Genomic DNA, 24,276 nt, shown 5'->3' on the forward strand with positions numbered 1-24,276 from the left:
ACGTTTACATCCGAATCTCGGACCTCATCATCCTATCTATATATTGAATATCAAGAGGCGGCTGATTACACCTTGATATAAAATAACAATAATGTAGAGATATTATTATTCTCCTCGTTTAAAGATTTCCTTATCTCTTTAGAGACTCAGATCGCAATCTATTATAAACATTTATATAAAAGCTCGATTTAAATTAAATTTATACTCTTTAGTAATAAACTATTTATTTGTTACGGGAGCTGCCTTTAGGGTTATGTGGAAGTGTTTAGAGATCTCTTGAAATGGTTTAGACTAAACTTTAAATAGGAATTCAATAAGATTGTAATTAATTATAATTCTTATAATTATAGTAATGAAATTAATAATTGTTCTTGAATACAAAGTTTTATATATAAAGAAACCCTATTCCTTATATAGACTTTCGTTCTCTACAGAATTATAAGGCTCTGTTCTACTTGAATCCTTTGAATCTTATAAATCTAGATATTTATTCTTCAATCCCCTAGATCCTCTAGGTCCATCACGTGACCGTTTGGCCATGTGACGCGGTATGTTGGATACCGTCGTAACATTATTATTCTCTAAGAGTACGAAATAAATAAGGTGTATAAAATGAAATAGATCTAGAACAAATATTTATACATAATCTCAAGATTTTAATTAATTCAATTTATTTTTTTCTCATTTAGAAGCAATTATTAATAACGTAGTTTTTTAGTATGTATATTATATTAGTATATACACTACTCTTTTTATATATAAAATTCGTTTATATATAATTATACACTTTCTTTATTTATGAAAATGATTTTCTGAAAACTGAATATATAATATTTAAATATATAAATACTATAAATTTCTAATAATAAATTGAAAACTCGAATTATTATAATAGTTGTTATAAAAAGAATTTTTTTATAATGAAAATCGTAACAATTTTAACTTTTTTTTTTTATAGAATATAATAAGAATATTTAAATAAAAGTTAGATTTTTAAATATCTAATTTCTTATTATTATTAAATATTCTTTTTTTAAAAGTAATAATGATTAATTATTAAAATATAAATATTAAGAAAAGCTTAACTTTAATATATTTTAAAAGTAGTACACATACTAATATAATACGCGCACTGATAAACCACATTAAACTAATAATATACATTATTTATAAATACATTAAGTATAAATCTTTATAGTAAGTTACTATAAGAGTCGCTCCGCTCGTCGGAAAGCGATGATTAGATTAATTAGGCTAATTGCGTCATATCTCAAATTCCGAGAATGTTAAATACCTGTTAAAAGAACAGCGTCATGTGAACCATTGATTGACCCTTCATTTGAAATTGAACTTTGACCTTTAATGGCTAGTAAGGAAAGATCAACAGTGCCCAAATCCTTGGGAACATCATCAATGGTACTAGCTTTCAGTTGTTGAACAATTGGCAGGTTGGCAGGCTAGCAAGGAGGCACAAAGGAAATAGTCGCACACGCACGCTTATCTTATACGCTTTACAGATGCCGTATTGTTCCAACAATTACAGATATCCGCATGTATCTCTTGGTCGAGCATTGAACAAATACTCTCGTAATGATTGCCGACGCCTTGACTCGTGCTAACGATAGTTATATTCGGCGATAAACGGAATTGATTGCGCCTCAAATCTCACTAATCTCACTAGTATTCAAAATCATAGGTCAACTGGTGCTCCCCAAAATCGAGGTTCTGTAATTCTTCTCCGATAATTGGTACAAAAATGCGGTGTCTTTGCCGCATTTTACTTCTAGTGTAACATATATGATACGAACCCCTCCGGACATTATCCAGAATCCGAACCATAATCGTCAATTCACCCTTTCGCACATAAACATATACCGTTCCGAAAGGCCAATGATGACTACTCGTATTCCCATCCAATAAACTATATCTCTATCTTATATTGCTTGTCGAATATACAGGTCCTTCCAGGATATCTCTCTCAGCATACAGGAGGAGTGTAGTGCAGAAACAATATGCAACTTTTTCAACTAAAGTCGTCCTCTTCGTTACTCTCTGCGCTGGGATCATCATGTTTCGCATCAACTTGCACTGACGTGAGAAGTTGAGAAATACTTGAGACTTTGGACAGATTCGATATCTATGAGCACTGTTAGCATACCTAGAAGACAACATACACAAACAAACAAAACAAACCTCTTCATTGATAGCACCATAGGCAACCCCTAACACGTCAGTCTCTATCCGTCTCAACTCCAATGCATTGGCTTGAGTATTGGGGTCGACCATCTCCCCGTTTAGTAATGTTTCCACTATTTGTTCGCTTGCGTGAAGGCGCTCTAGTTGCAGTTCAATCCTATCTCGCATCAAATTCAACGCTCGAAATTTGAGAATATCCTCGCGTTCGTGACCACTAATTAATCTCTCAAATTGATCGGTAGATTCTGTGACGTCTACATCTTGCCAGAAAACTTTCAACGATTGTGAGCCATCGACTTCTTGCACAGTTTTGAACTCCAAGCCGTCTTCTTCGTTCAAACACGCAAGGTAAACAAATGGACAATCCCATGAAGTTTCTCCGTTCGAATGGCCAAAGATACGAACGGATGGGCGTTTTCCAAATGCAGCAACCTTCGTTACACGCAAAGGGTCAGTCGCTATTGGCTCTACCTCCAGAATTAATGATGTCAAGGGAACTTCTGAGTCGATGAAACCATAATTGAAGAGATTCTCGGCATCACCTTTGACTCCATAACTAATGGTTATTTCACTTCCTCCATCCAAGAGTATATCTGGTACAAGGACAAGTAAGGCATTGCCATTGGACGTGTGTTCCCAATGTGCATTGGGTGTGAACGAGTGATTAACCATGTCAAGAACAGGCACCATCACTTCTTCACCAGTTTCAATTTCTAGACTTCTTGATCTATACCAAGCATCGACTCGGATCCAGTCTGACAATAGTAATGGTTGTAATGGACCGTCTTCTTTCCACCAACACGAGTGACACCACTGTATTTGGATGGTCTTCTCACGCAAATTTTCGAAATCCCGTGATAACGCGACCATCTTATTAGCAAGAGAATTCTGAGAAAACAATTAGCAAGTCCCACGGTGGCAATTGTTCACTTTTTATCATACTTCTAGAGACGTTCCACTCAAAAGAGTTTTCTCTTCTTCAGTCCACATTGTTGGAACCGGAATCTTCTCTGGTAAGAATCTTATGTATTCTGACCACGGATTGTTCACCCCAATGTTGAGGGCAGTTTCTGGCTGAACGTTCGTATTATTCCTTGCAATTGTCATCTGTAGCAATAAGAATAACTTCGCGTCTTCTCTAATGGACTTTCCCCCAACTGCATCTCTCAACTGTTTGAAATGGGAATCCACCCTCTCCATTTCCAATAAAAATTCTTTACCTAGTATAAGGTCACTAGGGATGTCGAGTAATGTGGGCAGATCATGCGCATCCACTGAGCTCAGCGTTTTTGTAGTGATGATACCATTTGGAAGGCTGGTATTTTCTCCTTGTAGACATATCTTAGATGAGGAAACAATTGTATCGAGGAAATCTACATTGTTCAACTTGCACCACGCAGGTAAGGAAGAAAGAGGAAGAGGAGAAAAAAGCATTTTCCTTGAATTTGTATTTAACGTAGTAGGGAAGCTGTTTGATATCAATTTGCTTGAACAACTTTCATTCGATTTCTGAAACAATGAAGAACACTAGTCTAGTGCTTGTTTGTTTATTTGTTATAAGTATTGCAATTTCTATCATTGAGGTGTTCCTGCTGCCAAAATGTTAATTGTTCTGCCAGAAGGCGGTGAAGTGACATGTTCCTATTCCTCCACTCTAGATTGGGACAATTGATCAACTCTCCGCCGTTCAACATCTTCAACGAGACCTGGCAGGTAGTAGTATTCATCAGCATCTATATCTATCAGCTATTATCCAATTATCCCTCCCATACATCTCGTTTATGCATTGTATCATCCCATCCTAAGCTTACCCAGCATCTCTACTCTCAAAACACATAACCTAATTAGTATATCTAATATCAAACAATCTCGAGCTCACGTCACTCTACCACACTCTCCTTCTCATCGTGAATCGTCCAAAGAATGGAACGGCAATCATTCCCCTCGTCTAACCTCTTCACAACAATACCCATGCACCTTTTCCCTCCCCTTACCAGATCACCAATTACTCTCATCCAAAATCGTCTCATCCATCCCCAACTCCAAGCCTCTCAATAAGTGGCCTTTCACGACGAGCCCAGCTCCACCCCTCATCAACAAGCCCGCCACTCACAATCCCTGGCTCCACAACCATCATGACCTACATCGTAAGCGAACTCTTCGTCCAAGAAAAGCCACCGGCTCAGCCCTCAACGGGATCATCATGACGGAGACCCTCCTTCTCGCTAGGCCTTTCCTTCCCCGTTCCGCTTCCCATGCAGGACTCAGATTGAAATGCAGTGTCGCGTAGAAGATGACGAGACGCTGAGCTGGATGATGTAAATCAAGTAAGAAAAATAGACATACGTATTTCCAAAACTCTGCTGCGTTTGATTAAATCCCAGTGCTGCAATCAGGACTTGCATTTTCCTAACAGAATGACGACCTAGATGTGAGAAATTCGGCTCTATTCGTAGTCATGTCCCAATGTCTTACCATCCCACCTCAAATAACTTTCCCTTCCCTCCTCACTTCTCCCAAGCCCAAGCCTAAGCCCAAGCAATGCCATTTACAAATCTAAGCTCACAAGACCAGGCAGAAGCTGTAACATACATAACTTTCCGCTTTACCCGACCCTTGAATTACTTATCCCACGATACAATATGCAATGTACAAGATAACAGCACTGAAGATGCAAAGGAGAAATGGTAGTGAGAAGATAACATAAGGTGTGATAAGCGCAACAGGGTTAGTTGCAATGAGGAATAGATGATGCCTGAAAATTTAGATGCTATGATATAGAAACGACGTTCAGATGGGCACATGAGTAGGTCAAGATGATAATAGATAGTGCATGAACTAGGCCAGTACTATGGGCAAAAATGCTTCAGGTTTGAGTGCTTCACAAACCATTGTAATGCGCAACGGTCTACTCAGCATTGATAGTAGATATGACCCTCGAACCGTTTCCAGCAACCAAATACCCAAATCAAATTCTCGTGCCAGATCAGGCCAGATCTCCTATTAAACGCATCAGGACTTGTATTTTCCTCCATTTCTTTTCCATACGCCCATGTAAATGCAACAATATCCTAAACCTCTCTATCCATCATCATCATATCCCAAGCGCCGCCCCTTGTATCATGCAATATACCTTCCTACTGCCCCTACCCCTTTCCCTTCCCCTCACTCTCTACTCTAACTCAATTCTCTTTCCCCTCAACCCTGCAAACCCTCCAATAAACTTCCCAACTACATATCCTCCAAATGCCCCGGTAATAACAGTAACAGGCCATTTCTGCCATTCTCTATCCCAGTCCAAAGGAATAGGTACTGCGCCCAACCAAGCACCAAGCGCACACCCTAATGCCGCACCGAAAACTTCATCAATTGGCGCATACAACGATGCTACTTCGAGCCATCGGACTGAATCTACACCATGGATATAAAAGAGGGGGAAGAGTGCTAGAAGCGAGATGTGGGCGGAGGAAAGAAGTGTGTGTTCGATGTGAGTGGTGAAGGGTGCGCCAAAGAGAATTTGGAGGGCTGTGACGGCAGGGACAGTTGTGGCTGTTAGGATGAGGGCGAATATGGTTGTCTATTAGGCAGAAATGTTAGTAATTGTACAATCATATCAGTTGAAGGGCATCGCGCATTGTGCTATAAATCACAAAGGAAAGACGTACAAATATTTTGTGATTATACTCTCCGCCCTCCAATCCCTTCCGCTTCTCCCCCGGCTTCAATTTCTTCGCCATATTTGATCCAGCAGCTGGTAAACATACAACGGCATAGGCTACCTGCAACAACGCGACAGGCAACAGTGAATGTAATAGGGTGTGTACCGGGTCTGCGACCAAAGCATTGAATCGGAAATAATATGCGGATAAAAAGACAGCTGGCTGGATGTTGGTGACGATACGGGCCATATCTGAAGAGAGGAACTCTGTGGGAAATGATTTGGATTTGGAGGCATCTCCAGATACTGGGTTGATTCCGGACATGGTGACGGGATCAATCAATGGCATTTCTGGTGTCTTCAATTTCGAGATGTAATTTATTTTTAGGATTACGAGCTTCGTGTTTTATAGCTCTATCACTAGCGTCGGCATTTTTCGGTGGGGTGCCGAAGAAGTTTGATATTGGAATTTAAATGCATCATAGAGTACGACGTAGCTTGGAGATACTATAATTTGAGAATATTCAAGATTTTGGCCTATTTTTCTATAAATAAATAAAAGCAAAAAAAGCAAAAAAGCCAATGCCGCAACACTCAAGCAACCCTTTGCTTTCTGGCCATAGCTCGTAGAATTCGATGCAGCAGTAATTTACCCAGTTCCCTCCCTTCTCATCACATTGCAGAACCTTCAAAGTAAGCTTTTAGTACTTCTTCCTACTCTCAAGATCTAGTCCATGGATAGCAATTTCTTAGTAGCAGAAATCTTTAGATCTGCCTTCTTATGATATCGAGGAACCATCCAAGCAATATTTCAACCAATCATCCATCACTCAAGATGAAGATTCAGGTCTAGCCACTAAATTTCTCAGCGAAAGATCATACACAATATCCTCAATCTTCTTCACATTGTACTTGATACCATCACTTCTTCTCCTCAGAACATCATTCTTCAAATTAAGAATCTGGAATCCTGCATGTAAATCCTTAACGAATTGACTGATTTGTAGAGGTCTCTGGTAATCTCCGAGAGTAACGGAATTGATAGCCAGTCGTGAAAGCTCTTCGATCAAGGAAATGAGTGAGAGGAGGTATTCTTCGATACTGATGTGGAATGCGTCTCGGTCTTTGAGGTTGACGGGGACTATTATCTCATTAGCTGTGCTATTCGTAGAGAATCTGTGTGCAAAATAACCTTGAAGAATCTCTCCTACTTCCTCGATAGTGAGAAGTCTTCCTGATTGAGCAAGCTTTCCATCTTTGTTCAAGCCACCCAGCCATCCGCAGAGAAGGATGGCAAAGATCACATTCTGCACATCTCTTGTCCAAATCCCATTGTACCTATTCTTATTAGTAAGATATTTCATCGTAGAATCCACAGCGCATACTTGTAATATGGATGGTTTGAAGCAATGTCCGCAAGCTTTTGAATACTTTCAGCCTCTTCCTTTATAGCATTCTCTGCGGATACAAGAACGGGCTGCACTATGAAATGTTAGATGGCGGGGTTGAAAACAGCTAGCTTTGGAAGACTTACAGTGAGAAGCCGGCGTTGAATGGGCTCGAGATAAAACTGATTGAGCATTTCTGCATTGCCTCTCCAACGTTTGTAGGATAGCTTTCAGTTGATCTCTTACTTCCGCATCTTCATCAATCTTCGTTTGCAGATCTTCAAAGATCTTTGGGTCAACCATTCCATTGAGATCCGACATTTTACTTGAAGGTTATTGGAGGGGTAATGTGGGTGGGGGTGTTTACTTTGTAGATTTGCTTAAAGGTTGAGCTTGGAAGAATAAATTTCACGTCACACAAGCAAAATATTCTACTATCAATACGGATGGGACATTCTACAACGCGTCATGGCATCAATCTCGCGCACACAGTTTTTGGAACGCAACGCGTGGGAATGGAAAGGTTCAGAGTAGGATTTATTATGGATTCGTGATGATATTACTACTACATTTCACATGCACCTACAACTTTGTACGAGATACAACCTGCCAGTTTCCAGTTTCCAGAACAGCATTTACACTACACCCACGTTAATGTTGAACAAGGCACACTCGATCCTTTCCTTACCAATGCACTCAATAGATGGCTTCCTTTTCATACAATTCAAGCCGCTTCCAATAACACAACTGAAGGTCAAATCACCAGACTCTTCTTCACAATCCAGGCAAGCCCAAATTTGTAATGAAAAGTTGTTCGCTTCACCTGGAGGCAGTGTAATACCAGGGAAACTGTGGGAATGATCATGCGCAAGCACAGCGGACCAATCCCGAACGACAAAAATAAGTATAATCAATGTGACCGTCAGTGACGATCTTTCAGAGATTAAACTGAAAAGAACAGATACTACACTTGATCTAAGCCTGTAGAGAGAAAGTCTTGTTAGTGAAAGACTCATGAAGATGAAGAAGAAGAGAGTTAAAAGTAGGGGATTACTTACCAATAGGCAAAGAGAGCTAAAGAGAAAAGAAACGAGGAATCCGGGAGCGAAGAGATGCTTTTATACATATTGGATGGTGGCCTGTGCGCGCTAAGCAAGAGGCCAGTTGGTGCAAACATGTTTGACGAAGAAACAAAGATGACAAACAGCTTTGACCGCTCGGGCTTTGATCAACCTCTCCATTGGAAATGCTCCACTTCGTATTTTGACAATCACCTGATACACACTATACAGAGTACCGAGTACCTACTAGGTAATGTGTCTATCTCCTAGGTAGGTACCAAGTGGACATTGTGCTCAAGAGAATCATGTTCAACTGAACTACTCAAGAGGAATTGTGCAACTTCATTCATTCTACCCAATTTATTCCTTACCAGCCGACTAGTATAGTAGTCCAGCCATAAAGTCTTAAATTCCGAGAAGCTAAAGTTCTTAGTACCCATTTGGATACAGAGAACTTCGAATGCGCATTTCCAGTCAGGTGATATATGAGTTTTACGTGACTACGATTGATGGAGTCGGCATCTACATCAATCAATCAATCAAGCAATCAATCATTGCACGCAGACTTTCTACACTTCTCAAATTAGTTACTTGTGGATTTTAATTTCAATTTCAATATCATATGTACGAGGTTGATCTGCTTCCGTAAAGTTGCTCGCTGGGAGGCTGCCCAGTTTGATATCATTGGTGTAAAGTACACCTAACATAGTTTAACACCGAGTGGACTATATCACCAAGTAGGCCATTTTCACCTCAATTTATATCTTCAAATATAGATTATTCAACAACTATTAAATCAATTAATTTAAATTATTAAGAATTTAATAATTTAGGATTTATTATATTATTTTAATAGATTTTTATATTATAACCTATTTTTCTATATTTATTATAATATTAATTAAAAAATACTTTTCTATTAGAATTTCCTTCTTTTTAATATTCATTATATTGAATCTGAATATTAATTTTTTATTAAAATAATATATCAAAAGTCTTTTGTTTAATGAGTATTTCTCCTTAATATAATTAAGTTTTTTTTATATATTAATACTTACTTAATATTTCATTTACTATTTAAAATATATAATTCTTTATATTTAAAAGTATATTTTTATAAGCTAATCTTTTTATATTCTTAATTAAAACTAATATAGTTTTGAATATAAATATAGAAAAACTTGATTGATAATGAGTTATTTAAGATTTAACTAATATTAATTAAAAAAGAGCTTCAATTAGATTATAAGGGGTTTAAGAGATTCATTAATTTAGATTAAAAGAGGAAGAGGTAAATATACGAATTCGAATATCTAATTTCAAAAGTATAGCTTTAGAATTAAATAGGATTAAACCTATTCCTTAGAATTTTGATTTTATATTCTAAGAAATAATTGATTCCTTATATATAGCTTTAAAAACTATAAAGATGTTATGGGAGCTGCCTCTAGGGTTATGTAGAAGTGATTAGAGATCTCTTGAAATGATTTAAACTAAACTTTAAGTAGAAATTCAATAAGATTAATAACTGATTATAATTCTTGTAACTATAGTAATGAAATTAATGATTGTTCTTGAACATGAAGTTTTATATTGTAATGAAACTTATTCCCTTATATAGACCTTTATTCTCTATTATATTTCTTGAGATCTTTTTATAAACTGGATCGCTACGGACCTTACTGCGCTCCAGGAGCGCTACAGCTCCTTGACGCTTTGTCACCTGCTCATAGTCATATGACGCGGTACTTCGCAAGGACCGTCGTAACAAAAGAATTCAATCTTCGAAATATAATTAATATATACCTTAATAAATCCATTAATTTGATTATTATATGAACATTTTAGATTACTAAAATAACTAATATTAAATGATTAAGTTAAATAACTTGAATATAATAATAAATATAAATATATAATATTATTCTCTTTATAATATACTTGAAAAGCTATTAATTCATGACTTTTATACCTATCTAGTATTAATATTCAATATTTACCCTTTTTTCGATTCTTAATATACTTATTGAAATGTTTCAATTATTCTAAATCTATCTCATTATTTATTCATTCATTAGATATAGGTTTAATAGCTCAGTTTATAGAAAGATTGGTTTCGGTATATTAATTAGAAAAATGAATTTGTTTTTAAATTATTAGAAATAAGGGAATAGTTTTATCCTTTCTATTTCCATATATTATTACTATAGCTCATTCTCAATTATCTAATTATACTATCTTACTTCTACTATTTCGTTTAATATTAGTTACTATTATTACTATATATATAATCTCTATTATAAAGTCTATTTTATTAAAATTATAGAAATCTTTATTTAAAATACTATATTTTGTTTACATATTTGTAATTAATCAAAACTATTCTTCAAGAAGTTTAGAATTCTTATAAAAAACTCTTTAAAAATTATAAATATAACTAAAATATATCTTTAATTCAATTCAACACTTTACAAATTGATATACTCAAAGCTTCCCAATATATTTCATACCCCTCAATTCAAGAATATAATTTACTATATTTTCCACATTCTTAAATTTAAATAAAAAACCTTTCGAATTTATATTAAGAATATATTGAATAATCATTTTCTTTTTCAATTCTATAATCTTATAACAATTCGCTTAAGTTTCTATATACAGAAATAAATTGTTCATTCTATAACTAATCGTTATACAAGGTATATTATATAGTCAAATAATTTGTTGAATACTTAGTTTTTTGTTTTTTTGAAAAGCTTCAATAATTAAAAGTAAATGTACTTCTTTATTTATAGATTTCATAATAAATGATTAATAAAATGTATATTGAATATAAAGAATATAAATTGAAATGAAAGTGGTTTACTTAGTGATATGGCCCACTCGGTGTTAAACTATGTTAGTAGGTAACATTGATTGTACTTGCAGATACCATAGTAAAAACCCACCTCCGTCTCAACTGCTCGTTACTATAAACATTCAGATACCCGCAAGTCAATCATACCTAGTCATGATCATTTCATTTTGTACCTCTTACCTCCATCAGTTGCAATCAGTGTTGTTCCTCATCCTTTTCATTCGCATGCTTTCTCAGATTCACCAACGAAGCGTCTCCACTCCCCCGCTTCTCCGCTATATGTCTAGTATTTTCGGGAAGAGGTATATTAACACTGGCACCGTTATGTCTCTATTGGAATTTCCTACACTACGAATTCTGCTTTTCACCTTCCATATTCAATGATTCTCCCACTCCAGATTCGCCCTCCTTCTATTGAACCGACCCATAGAATTCACGTATCTCTCGACCAGACTCAGACACTGCGTTAGTTGAGACGCTAAGTGTGGTAATGAATGCTGGCATCAAAGGTTGCTGGTCACCTTACTTTCTCCTACTTCTAACAACTATCATATCTTAATGTTCATCTCCAATAGCAGCCTGGTTAAACAAAGAGACAGTTATACTTAGATAAGAGATGAGACCCCGACTTATCGCACACCACCCTTTTTCGTGACAAAATCCCCGTAAAAATGTTGTTTTCCTATATAAATTAATTATTTTTATAATTCTTTAACTTTTTAAAGAATTGATTTGAAAATTGTATATATAAGAAATAACTATATAAAGAGTATTCAGTTTAAATAATTCTTTGAAATTATGAAAATTGATAAAGTTATAGATTTTCAAATGTTACAACAGACATCACATGACACATTCGCATGTCACGTGAGGGAGCCTTGGGGAGCCACGGGCTCCAGGAGCATACGGATCCCAGGGGCTCCAGAGGACGAAGGTCTATATAACAGAATGAGTTTCATTATAATATAGAGCTTCGTGCTCAAGAACAATCATTAGTTTCATTACTATAGTTACGAGAATTGCAACCAGTTACAACCTTATTGAATTCCTACTTGAAGTCTAGTCTAAACCACCTCGAGAGATCTCTAGACACTTCCACGTGACCCTAGAGGCAGCTCCCGTAACATCAAAATTAAAAAATTTCAATTTCAAGAATCTATAACTTTATCAAAAAAAATAACTAAAAATATTTTTCATTTGTTTTTTTTTTGAATTATTTTAATGATTTTCAATCTGAAATATTATTTTTATAAACTTAATTTATAGTTTAATTGAATTAATATATAGTTTAAAAGTTGAAGAAATAAGGGTTTTTAGTGTGTTTTCGCTTAGTGTGCGATAAGCCGGGGCCTAAACTATCGATCTTACATCCCTTACAAGACATTTCGTCTGTGAGATTGACCTCTTCCTCTTCCAATCCCGCAGATTTCCAACAGCTCAGACTAGCAGGCCGGGTGAAGATTTACAGTAATACGAACCACTTCAACACCCGAGATGCATTTGATGTCTGGTTCGATCTGAATATTGGAATTGGACTCAAACATTTAGAGTTATTGTTTGTCGAACTGCAACCTTGACTATTAGAAACCATGCTTACATGTCATTAATTGCTGCAGTCGTCTTACATGCCCATCCATACCTTTAGGAATAGATGCTGTCTGAGTCAATGCTGGAATCTCTGCCCTCTTACTTTCTATCTTCGTGTGTCCAGCCATGGCAACATGCTTTCTAAATCTTCTGTGCTTTCCTTTCATGTTTTGGTTCCTATTTTTCTCATTGTTCAACTCGTTCTCAATTTTACTTGTTATATCCCTTGCTTATATAGGTTAACTTTCTTAGATTGTTTCTATGTTCTTCGTCAAATCAGTTTTTGGTATATTGCCAGATGTAGTACTCATCCAAGAAATTGCGTTTTCTCTACTACGAAATGTTTAACTCCCCTACAATAACACTTGTGTTTCCAATGCTCTAAATCATTCTATTCTTCTGTTGATTCTAAAAGTATAAGTTTTTCATAACTAAAAGTAAAACATCCGTAGATATATTCACTTTTGAGGAACACTTACACACTAATCACTTCAATTAGATTATTCGGAATAATTGAATTCGGCTTATGATCTCCCTGGTCGACACCGAGATCGGATTACAGTCTCGAGAGCTACAAGATTTACTTCAGTCAGATGAAGAATTGAAGAGCTCTTGAGGATGATAGGGTTGATCAATAGTACTAATAACCAAGTAAATCGAAAATCATTCTTTTCGTCTTCAAGTCCTTTGACTTTATACTCTAGAGTCCGTTTAGCTCGAGGTCTACATGATTATTATATCATTAGAGTAAAAGTGTATGCTTCACTCCTTACACTCTATAAGTTATAGTATGAACTTGGAAATGAATTTTAAGCTATAGATTATTAATAAAAATCCGCCGGAGAAAACGATGAGTTTTAGTTTGTAAAGATGAGTCAATAGGTGTTTTGTAACAACCTAGGCAGGCGGCAACTAGCGTTCGAGTACCTGTAAATTCCATGAAAAATTGAGGAGAACTCTAAGGATCCTTGGCCTCAAATACTATGCGCTAAGGGTAGCATCTGACATCATACAACCTGAGAGACCTTGCTCTTTGAGAATGCCTTCCTCCTCGTTATCTCTGTCCTAATGATTATGATCAAAATGTTATTGAATGTTGTAAGCCATTTTATTGTCCACTCGAAAAGAAACCAGGTAGACTACGATTGACTTTCTTCGATGCCTCCCTGCATCATTCCTCTATCTGTGATATATCCCATAGTTCCATTTAGTAATTGTAAGATCTTACATTGCACCTACATATGACTCCTCTTGGGATTGTCTGAGGCCCGCTTCCTGATTCGTTTCGGCTGATGGTAGGTTTGTTCGAGTGGAATAAGTACAGGTGACGTCGCATCTACGATGTAGATCCTAAATCCCAACATGGTGTTTTATCTACGTAGACAGCTAATATATGTACAGGATTAAGTAATCCTAATTTAGCGCTTCATCTATAACTATACAGATAATAGATTATAAGTAGTATTATAAATTGACTTTACTAGAAAATGAGATAGGAATGCTAGTGAGTTACTTTCTAGCTCAACATCTACTTTCCAAATATGGTAAACTAAAGCTCTTAATTAGAATCAGTATTTGATTTCGAGATAAAGTTATATCGAGATTTGAAAGGTATATGATGGGCCAAGGACTTGAAAGGATTGCTCGGGAGGTTGCCCGAGGGTCTTAATAGGGAAGTTCGGGGGGGTGTGGGTTTTTATTTCTTTTTCCCATCTACTTCATTCAATTAGAACCATATACAGGCGCATCGCATGGTCTTAGCATAGCTAGATAGACCGAATCGATTATGAATTTACTACTACTACTACTATGATGGGCGAGCTTCGATACGGAAGTAAGATGACTAAGCTGAGATAAAAACCAAAAGGTTTTTATCTGTCAAGCGCGAGAGTATCATTGGTCGGATCGGAAGCGATCCACAGTAGAGTCTTGCTATACGATCACGTGATGCAAGGGTATTCCCTCTGTTACGGGCAATGGACTGTCAAATATCGATAAAAGCACTTTTGATTCGATTGCACGCTAAACTTATAACTCATTGATATAGATTCCCATTGAATAATCGCACCACTGTTTCACCCACCCTTGTGATGGTAAAGTTAATATTACAAACGAAAAGAAATTCAATATAAATCCCTATATAAATTTCTATTATATATATAATAATATTAATCTCTCTTTCATTATTAATGAAATACTGATTTCATTAATAATGAATATTATTAGTATAAAATATAACCCGTTTATTATCACATTTTTAATAGAAAAAAAGAAAATAAGGATCCTTAAGATTCCAAAATCTTCTAATATTAGAGTTGTAGGAAAGGTAGATAGAAGAGTGTGTACGTAGAGGCTAGGAGGAGGCTATAACAGTGAATAGAAACTAAAGAAAAGAAGGAGGGGAGCGAGCGTAAGGACTAGAATGAATAAAAAGCATTAGCTGAAAGTCTAAAGAAAGGTCTGTTTATCAATTGTTATACTTCACCTTCGATTTGTTCTTCAATCAAAAGCTTTATTATTATATTATTTATACAATATAGAATGTATTAAATAAATAATATAATTTTAATATAAATAGATCTTTTTATTTGAAAATGATTATTTTAGATTAAAAGTTAAAATTAACGCTTGAAATTCAAGAAATTCATTAAGATTCCATTGATTAAAATAAGCTTCGTAAATTATAAAGATTTAAATTAATTATATTAATATTTTAAAAACGATTTATTCAATATATAATTAAAAGATTAAAGAATTTATTATAATAACGAAAAGTTCACTTCGTCAAGTACTAATTCTGCCACCATGTTACGGGAGCTGCCTCTAGGGTCACGTGGAAGTGTCTAGAGATCTCTCGAGGTGGTTTAGACTAGACTTCAAGTAGGAATTCAATAAGGTTGTAACTGGTTGCAATTCTCGTAACTATAGTAATGAAACTAATGATTGTTCTTGAGCACGAAGCTCTACATTGTAATGAAATCTGTTCTCTTATATAGACCTTCCTGCTCTGCAGAACCTACAGTTCTGTCTTGTCTGGATCCTCTGGATCCTATGGATCTAGATGTTTATTCTTCGATCCCCTAGATCCTCTAGGTCCATCACGTGACTTCCTGACCATGTGACGCGGTATATTGGATGCCGTCGTAACACACCACAGGGCACTGTATGATAGTAATTCTCCTTTTGGTGTCAATACTAGTACTTTCTTGACCTTGGCATCGCGCCGTTGATAAACTCCCCAGTGCTTCACCCGTTTCATGTAATGCTTCTTTTCCACCCAGTTATAACTCATTCTCGCCACCCCTACCATCTTTCAAATTATAGTGCGATCATGTGATCAAATTCTCCATCCATCAGCCAAGCCGTGTACATCTTGCACTGCATCCATGACCAACAAGCGTCGTCTAAGTCTTCGGTTTGCTCTTCTTAAGCGAACTCTTTCCCTGTTGGACAGAATCCTACGTCGGACTACTCGCCTGGCGAGAAGTGCTCTTTGGCGGGTAACATTTGCTTCTAGCGCCGTGATGCGAGTCTCAGAGTTATCGCCTTGGATTCTCAGCCGATTCTGAGACTCAATGTATTGTGCTTCCAGCTCTGTGATATGATTCTCAAGGTACTCGATTTGTGTTCCGAGCATCAAGGTTTGGGTTTGAGAATCTTCAAACATCAGTTCCAGCCTCAAGATGCGATTTCTCGAATCATCATCCCGTGCCTCATCATTTCTCACATCAATCTCCGCATTTGGTGGTGGGGGTGGTTGCTGCTAACCATGCAAATTGCATTCTTGCTGTGGGGCACAACTCATCTCTACAGGTCTATACTAGCAGGCCCGGAAATCTGCTATGATGGAAGCAAGTTGTTCTTGCGTCAGTTCTCGTTGCAGAGATTCGAGTCGAAAATAGAGGGCGTGTTTACTCTCTCCTGGTCTGGCTCGAGCGACTTTGTGGTTCTTTCTGGCCAGTATATCGATCGCGATTCGTAAAAGGAAGACTGACCATGTGCTTTAGACATGTCCAAATAATAGTGGAGCATTCATTGTGTCGGATCTTTATAAGTTAGTATTCAGTGAACACAGAACAGATGAGATGAAGACTGAATGCCCTGGATTAATATAGACTCAAGAAAGCGTAGCTCCAGAAACAGAGTGTATCCCAAGAAACACAAGAGTTACTTACTATTCTTTAACGTGCCTGGAAGCTGGAAGAAAGTGTTGACTTGTGGAACCTCGATACCGAGGCAAAGCAGCGAGGAACAATTTTTCGATGACCCTTTGCGCCTTTTCCCGTCTTGGAGCTTGATATGAGGCCAAAGGAAGAGGTTTTGAGGGTTCTTTTCGTTTCGAGTCCTGAATGAAAGGAAGAAGAGCCCAAGTTTTCTCGAGCTTCTCTTTCGATCTTGAGCTAATGAAAGATATATGAATTGTGTATGTAAACCGCGATCAATTAAACTCCTTAGTCGGTGTTTGGTTGTGTAGAGGGGAAGAAAATCTGTGACAAGGAACCAAGGTGGAAGTGTATTTACTAGAAGGATTGGGCTAGTTGAGAATGAGGTTCAAGATGATATTGAATTCACTATCAATGGAAGATTTATATGAGGATCGTCTATTCACTCTTCATTGGCCAAACCTGTTTAATCCCCTCCCCCCTTTCCCACCTCCAAAACGGTCCAGATTTTCTCTCCTACCTACCTACCTACCTATCATTTATTAACAACCACCTCATTTTCGCAGACGAAAAGACCAGGAGCGTCGACATCATGTCAGAAAATCCACACGTCAATCCGTAGGGCTGGTAGCAGTAGGCTGCGCACAAATTATCTATACCCGTGAATTATCTATGAATAATTTGCTTTATAGGTTATTTATTAAAGGTTCTATTTGCTTTATGGATTATTTATTAAGGCTTTAAAATTATCTGTTTTGTATAAATAATCCATAGATTATCTATAAATAATTCATTTATTTATGGATAGGTGGATTATTTACGGATATATAGATTATTTATGAATAATTTATGAATTATATAAATATATTTGCTTTTTTCGCTTAAAATATGAAGCTATTCCCAAATTATTTTCCAGTTTAAAAATGATTTTATATTAATTTTGATATTAATCATAAAATTATATTAATCATAAAATTATATTAATCATAAAATTATATTAATATTATAAAAGATTATAAATAAATATTTATAAGTAATTTGTATTTACTCTATAGATTATCTATTTAGATTTTTGAATTATTCGTTTTGTAAATAGATTATTTGTGGATTATCTATCAAGACCATTATTCGTCTTGTAGATACTCGTTATGCAGCCTAGGCAGCAGCGATTACCCCAGCCCAAGAAATCTATCAGCTGCTGCTATTGTGGTGACGACGATTTCAAATGTCGTAATTCCGTCACAAAGTTGTACAGCTCATGGCTTGATATGTCTGGGCTGTTTGGCAGAATATCTGGAGAGGCAGATCGGTATAGATGGAGACCCTCAATCAACATTAAGTCCGAACGAGATAGGCTTTACGGCAGTCGGATCGACCTTAGTGCAATGCCCAATAATCAGATGTACACAGTTCATTGATATCGACACTGTGCGAAAGTACGCAAGGCCAGAAACGTTTGTAAGGTATGTAATATTGCATCAATACTGCCTCAAGATTGGCTCGAAGATAATTTAATACTTAGATATATGAGCGTTACATTGCCAACCAAGTCATGAAGTCTGCGGGTGGCTCCAAGAAATCTCATCCTCCAGACTGTCACCATGGAAAGATCGTATTGCGGGTAGAAGAGTGGTGGGGCTGTTCTTACCGCAATTGCACAGAACCAGAACCTGATGCAGAAAGAGCAGAAGCCAGAGCTGGTGCAACGTACGCGATGTATCACAACAGCAATTGCAGGAAGCACGAACAGAAGTGCGTGGGTTGAAAAGGTGCATCTCAGAGATGGAGGATGCCAACGCCAAAGAATAGGCTGAATCAGCAGTTTAGAGACAAGAGTTAACACTGATTCAGGCGGGTGGTGATGGTAGCGGGAGAAGTTATGATAGACGGCATTGAGAATAGAAGTGGTGGACAAAGGTTGAATAGCAGATCATATGACTTGAGGCAGAGAAAGTACAAGATGTTAATCACGGGAGAAGCTATTATGGACGACATTGGGAATAGAGGTGAAGGATAGGTGAAGGCATAACGTGTTTTTAGGGGTGGAATATTGGCAATCTGATCAGTTGACGGAAAACAAAGTTCAAGGCGGCAACGAGTAAGAAAAACTTTCATTCAGTAGATACTTAGATCGGCGATGCGACAAAAAAGCTATGGCGGTATCGTCGAACAGCTAGTTCGATTTATTTTAGCTTGCAAAACAATCAAAAGCGCTTTTATCGTTAATGAAACTTCCATCACAAATAATCCAGAATGGCTTACACTTACTTGAAGTCCTCAGTGAGATAGATTACCAATAAATGTCATGAACAATAGGAAATTAAGAGTGAAATATAAACCGAATTCATAAAACTGTAGTGCGATTTCTTAGGAGAATATATCTGTCTTGGTTGATGCACTCCCCCATATCTCGAGCCCCACTTAAACACTAAGAAGCGCTTTCTGCTTACCGCGCGGCGCGCGCAAACCACTGCCTACAACGACCTCTTTCATCTCCAGTTCCTATACAATTTATATTTTGCTTTTGTTGCTTCATTTCCCTGTGTAAAGTGGGTGCGCGCTTGATGTGAGAAGGATATCTGATTCAAAGCAATAAAACAAAAAGCTTGAGTTGAGTTGAGTTGATTTTCAGATGGAAGGCTTGCTTGTTCAGTCTGTATTTTCAACTTGTTTTGAAGACTTGGCGATTTAATGCGCAACGACGCAATTGCGCAAGCGTGCAATCAAGCTATGTCAGTGTAAGCTTCATTATCACAAAGCCCCCAAATTGTTTTTACTTCAAATTCACTTGCTCCATCAATTCCCTTGACTCACTAAAGCCGCGCCTCACCTCACCTCACCTCCCTCCAAAGAACAAAATGGCAAAAAATGGTAGTCATAGCGATCAAGTTCCTCCGAGAACCCGTGGTCTCACCCGTAGGCTGTTACAGTCTCCTCAGCATACCTGTATGAACGCCCGCAAAGGTCCGTCCTACATTCTCGGACTCGCCAGTGCGTTATGCTTTCCCACCAACTCGGCCAGAAGGCCGGTTGGACACATTGTGTTGAAGACCGATGCGCAAGAGAGTATTTGAAGTAGAAGGTGAGTGATGGGGTGGTGTAGTTGGAGAGTTGATGGTTTTGGTTGGGGATTAATTCATTTTTGACTTGGAATTTTTTTGGAAAGAGAGGCAATGAGTGTTGAATTCACTTGTTTGGATCCACTTTTTGAGATGAAACGCAATCGTTATTTGTATGACACCTAGTATGGCGTGTCATTGGGGACTGAATTTGATTTCTCAACATGTGTGGTCAACGTCGCCGCATTGATTAATTCGCTTCGTGACATTCATATTGTATGTAGTTGAAAAGCCAACAGATTCGGTGAGGAAAGACGATATCTATCCGTTCGATTTAGTATATCTAGTCCTTATTAATTATGTTTTATCCGCAGAGATACGATGCAACCAATGTCAATTGTCCAACACATGGATCTGTTTCAGTCATTTGAACTACAGACATTCACACTGCAAACAATTCTTGTTGTTCCTTTGATATAACGGCAATGTGTTATTTGAGCATTGAGAGCCTTGTGGTGGTCTTTCATAGCAAAACCTTTTCGAGGAAAGGAACATTTTAACGCAGCACCTCTTATTCTAGTCAGGACCCTCCAACTCACAATAAAGAGAGAGCAGCAGAGGAACGACATCATTCTATACTATAAAGCCAAGATTACTTACTACATCAAGATATAGATGAATGTACTCTCGCAATATATTCTATTACCTATTTTGGATATATGTCACATAATTAAACGAGCCGGTGAAAAGGGGAACAGCAGAGGAATGGCAATCTTGTTAGCAAAGCTTTCTTCAAGAGCCAAAGACCATCTTAGTACTGCCATTGTTTGAAAAAAAACTCTCGTATAGGTAATCACTCAGGCAGAACCTGTACACTACGTAATAAATGAGGACGATGCATACTTAATTATGCCTTAATTCATAGTATGAATCGGGATAAAACACACGAAACAAATGTTATAAATGAAAATTGAATTCCGATGCATAAAGAAAGCCCAGAATTAGCCCACTATTCTGCCTAGACATAGATATCTTATTTGAACGAATGCGTATTGACTCTGTGCAACTGACGAAAAGCTTTTAGCTTTGTAATCAAGAAGTCATTGAGTCGTTTGCGTGTTTTCGCCCTAGTATTTGAACGTTTGCCTAGCAGCAACGAAGCAATATATCAGGCCCGTTAAAATGGATTTAAAAAGGGGCCTTTGGAAGTATTCACCGTACCAGATATTTCTGCACCAATGCAGATAGCCAAATCTTGTTACTTCAACTTCCCAGGCCTTTGTGTCAATTTCACCTTTCATAAGCTTCTCCACCATCATGCAGTGATAAGCGGCCTGATTAGTGCTAAATGCGATATGTAGTCGCAGCAAGGTGAATGCATCACCGATCAGAAGAACATTTCCATTTGCAAATGATGCCTTTGGTGAATAATAGTCCGAGATTACGTGGATGAAAGGCTTCTCGATTTTGTTGATGACTTCTTTGTACGGCGTGCTCATTGAACTATTGCCGAGCTCTTTTTGCTTACTCCAGACTGTCTCGCGCAAACTTCCCAGTGAGATAGACGTATAATGTCTACGGCCGTCTCGATCAGTCATGACATCCTCGAATCTACTTTCCTGCTCGTTGGCGTACCAGCAGAAGTTTAAAGGGCGTTTACCCTCATCTATGGTGCCATGCTTCCCCGGAATGTCACATCTGAAAGATTCAGATTCATTTAGCAAAAGCTTTATTTCACTGCTGAGGATCTCGTCAATAGCAATGAAAATACCAACACAATTGCATGACCACCAGTGAACACGGAGTATGTAATGTTTCTCTGGAAAGTCTTGCGGGTTTCTTCGGAGACTTCTTCTTCTGCAACAACGCCTCTCCATGCTATATATCCTGCATAACGTCGATCTACAGTTGGTAGGAAAGTAGTGCGGACGGTGGAGTGCGGACCGTCGGCACCAAGTACTAGGTCAGCTGTAGTGTATGAGATCAAGCCGCTCACGAGGTCTTTGTGCTCGACTCGCACTGTAGATCCAGTATCCTCGAGAGAAATTACCTTTTTACTAGTTTCGTACAGAGCAGAAGAGGAATTAATCGAATCCCGTGATAGTGGAGGTTGAAATTATTCGCTTGGAAGTCCATCAAAATTTGCTCGCAAACGAAACTATAACGCATCCCAACTCATCATCAAGCGTTGTACTTTCAAGAACACGCTGGTGCGGGGTTTTTTTGATCGATGGACTGAAGACAAACGCTGGGAATTTTGATCTTTTAGCTCGTTAGATCTTTCTAGAAATGAGAGCACATCTGAAGTAGCACAAACTCCAGCCATGTGGCTGTCTGGTGATGATCCGAAGCTTTGCTTTAGTATTAGGCTGCGCACAAACTATCTGTACCTGTGGATTATCTGCGGATAATTCGCTTTACAGGTTATTTATTAAAGGTTTTACTCATTCTATGGATTATCTATTAAGACTTTAAAATTACCTGTTCTATATAAATAATCTGTAGATTATCTGTAAATTATTTAACTATTTATGAATAAATGGATTATTCGTGGATATATAGATTATTTACGAATAATTTACGAATTATTTATAAATAATTCGTGAATATATAAATTCTTCAAAAAAAACAGAAAATCTCTGCTTTTTTTACTTAAAATATAAAGCTATTTTCAGATCATTTTCCAGCTCAAAAGTGATCCAAGCTTAGATTTATATTAATTTTTATATTAATTATAAAATTATATTAATATTATAAAAGATTATGAATAATTATATAATATATAGATAGATGGGTATTTACAAGTAATTTGTACTCGCCTTACAGGTTATTTGTCTAGTTTCTGAATTATTCACATCATAAACGGATTATCCACGGATTATCTATTAAGGTTATTATTCGCTCTGCGGGTATTCGTTGCGCAGCCTATCTAGTATGCGGACATTGTGTCTCAAGTGCTTCAACATAATACCTATGGCGGCCTGTTAAGACAACTTCGAACATATCATAAATTAACATTCTTATCTCCTATATAATCTTCTTATTCAATATTTAAAAATCCATACATTTTATATGAATCTTTTAATTCAATATACAGCATTCTTAATCTCAAATATTTGAATCTATTCTTATATCAACTTAATTCAAATATAAATATTATGATTTCTAAATATAATATCTTTAGCTTTTCAATATTAAAAAAAAAATTTATATCATTAATATTCCTCTTATTATTTCTCTAAGCATTTTAGAACTTACATTACAGCTCATCCTATTAAAGACTTATTTAATATTTGAATTAGTAAAATTGAAGATATATTTGTTACGGATCGGCCTCAATTACAACTACGATCGCTTACGTATATATAGCTAGTATATAGGTGCGCTTTACAAGCGCTTTACTCTCGATTCTATAGTTGTAGATGTTAAGAATAAATTATACCCTGCTCTCGTAATTCTTCTATGACAAAGTGTTATAATATTAAAGCATTTAAGGTATATAAAAGTATATAAATAAAATTTAGATCATATCACTATATACAAGAACTATGTAATATAACTATTGAATTTTTATAAATATTATAATAATTATTAAATAATAATAATAAATTTCTTTTATAATACTTTGTTTTAAAAAACTAATTAAAATAGAATATAAATCATTTTTTAGAACTTTTTATTATAAAAATCGAAATTTTAATTTATAAAGTATATAATTATATTAATTATATTACAAAATAAGAATAATATATATCAAATGTTTGAAATTATTTTAATAGTTTGAATAGTAAGTTTTTAAATATTGAATAGGAAGATTATATAGGAAATAAGGATGTTATATATAATATGTTCGAAGTTGTCTTAATGGTCTACTATAGAGGGCTCTAACGAATAGTTTAGAGTAGTATTCGAAAGAAGAAGAAACAGGACAGGGTTAATAATTACCTCAATAAATATCCTTACTCTGAATGATTTAATGAGCAAACTAAAAAGATAATACTATTTTGAAAATATCTTTCAAATCAATAATTAATACTTCTGATTTCAAATTGAAATATATTATCAAAAAACTTAGAAAATCATAACACATTTCTATTTGATTTATATTATAACATTTATTTAATTCATTATTCAATTTTGAAATAATAATATTTGAAAGAAAGTCTCGATTTTGACGGGTTTGATGTGCTCGTTTTTCCATTCAGAGTGAGATACTCTAATAATTCAATCGCAAATCAAACAGCGAGATTCACAGTATCAAATAAAACCCCGCACTATCTTTCAGCTAGACTTATATTAAAACCCAT

The 24,276-nt window shown here is 36.3% G+C and overlaps 6 protein-coding genes across 6 annotated transcripts; 1 reads left to right on the top strand and 5 right to left on the bottom strand.

Annotated features, from left to right (window-relative positions):
- Positions 1-2,023: 2,023 nt before the first annotated feature.
- Positions 2,024-3,630, bottom strand: EAF01_009431 (uncharacterized protein; the record flags this gene model as incomplete). The annotated part of the gene is made up of 3 exons (XM_038917687.1): positions 2,024-2,137; positions 2,194-3,084; positions 3,139-3,630. 3 exons carry the CDS (start codon positions 3,628-3,630, stop codon positions 2,024-2,026), a joined length of 1,497 nt encoding a protein of 498 aa, XP_038766496.1.
- A 748-nt stretch (positions 3,631-4,378) lies between these two features.
- EAF01_009432 (uncharacterized protein) lies at positions 4,379-4,601 on the bottom strand (the record flags this gene model as incomplete). The annotated part of the gene is made up of 2 exons (XM_038917688.1): positions 4,379-4,505; positions 4,543-4,601. 2 exons carry the CDS (start codon positions 4,599-4,601, stop codon positions 4,379-4,381), a joined length of 186 nt encoding a protein of 61 aa, XP_038766497.1.
- Positions 4,602-5,368: 767 nt separating this feature from the next.
- Positions 5,369-6,203, bottom strand: EAF01_009433 (uncharacterized protein; the record flags this gene model as incomplete). Its single annotated transcript, XM_038917689.1, has 2 exons — positions 5,369-5,773; positions 5,862-6,203. The coding sequence occupies 2 exons, from the start codon at positions 6,201-6,203 to the stop codon at positions 5,369-5,371; spliced, it is 747 nt and encodes a 248-aa protein (XP_038766498.1).
- A 481-nt stretch (positions 6,204-6,684) lies between these two features.
- Positions 6,685-7,563, bottom strand: EAF01_009434 (uncharacterized protein; the record flags this gene model as incomplete). The annotated part of the gene is made up of 4 exons (XM_038917690.1): positions 6,685-6,995; positions 7,047-7,192; positions 7,240-7,336; positions 7,389-7,563. 4 exons carry the CDS (start codon positions 7,561-7,563, stop codon positions 6,685-6,687), a joined length of 729 nt encoding a protein of 242 aa, XP_038766499.1.
- An 8,521-nt stretch (positions 7,564-16,084) lies between these two features.
- On the bottom strand, positions 16,085-16,758 carry EAF01_009435 (uncharacterized protein; the record flags this gene model as incomplete). The annotated part of the gene is made up of 2 exons (XM_038917691.1): positions 16,085-16,507; positions 16,663-16,758. 2 exons carry the CDS (start codon positions 16,756-16,758, stop codon positions 16,085-16,087), a joined length of 519 nt encoding a protein of 172 aa, XP_038766500.1.
- Positions 16,759-18,462: 1,704 nt separating this feature from the next.
- EAF01_009436 (uncharacterized protein) lies at positions 18,463-18,927 on the top strand (the record flags this gene model as incomplete). The annotated part of the gene is made up of 2 exons (XM_038917692.1): positions 18,463-18,617; positions 18,762-18,927. The coding sequence occupies 2 exons, from the start codon at positions 18,463-18,465 to the stop codon at positions 18,925-18,927; spliced, it is 321 nt and encodes a 106-aa protein (XP_038766501.1).
- Positions 18,928-24,276: the final 5,349 nt, after the last annotated feature.

This window comes from Botrytis porri (assembly GCF_014898465.1).
Source record: "Botrytis porri strain MUCL 3234 chromosome Unknown BPOR_014, whole genome shotgun sequence".
Lineage (NCBI taxonomy): Eukaryota > Fungi > Ascomycota > Leotiomycetes > Helotiales > Sclerotiniaceae > Botrytis > Botrytis porri.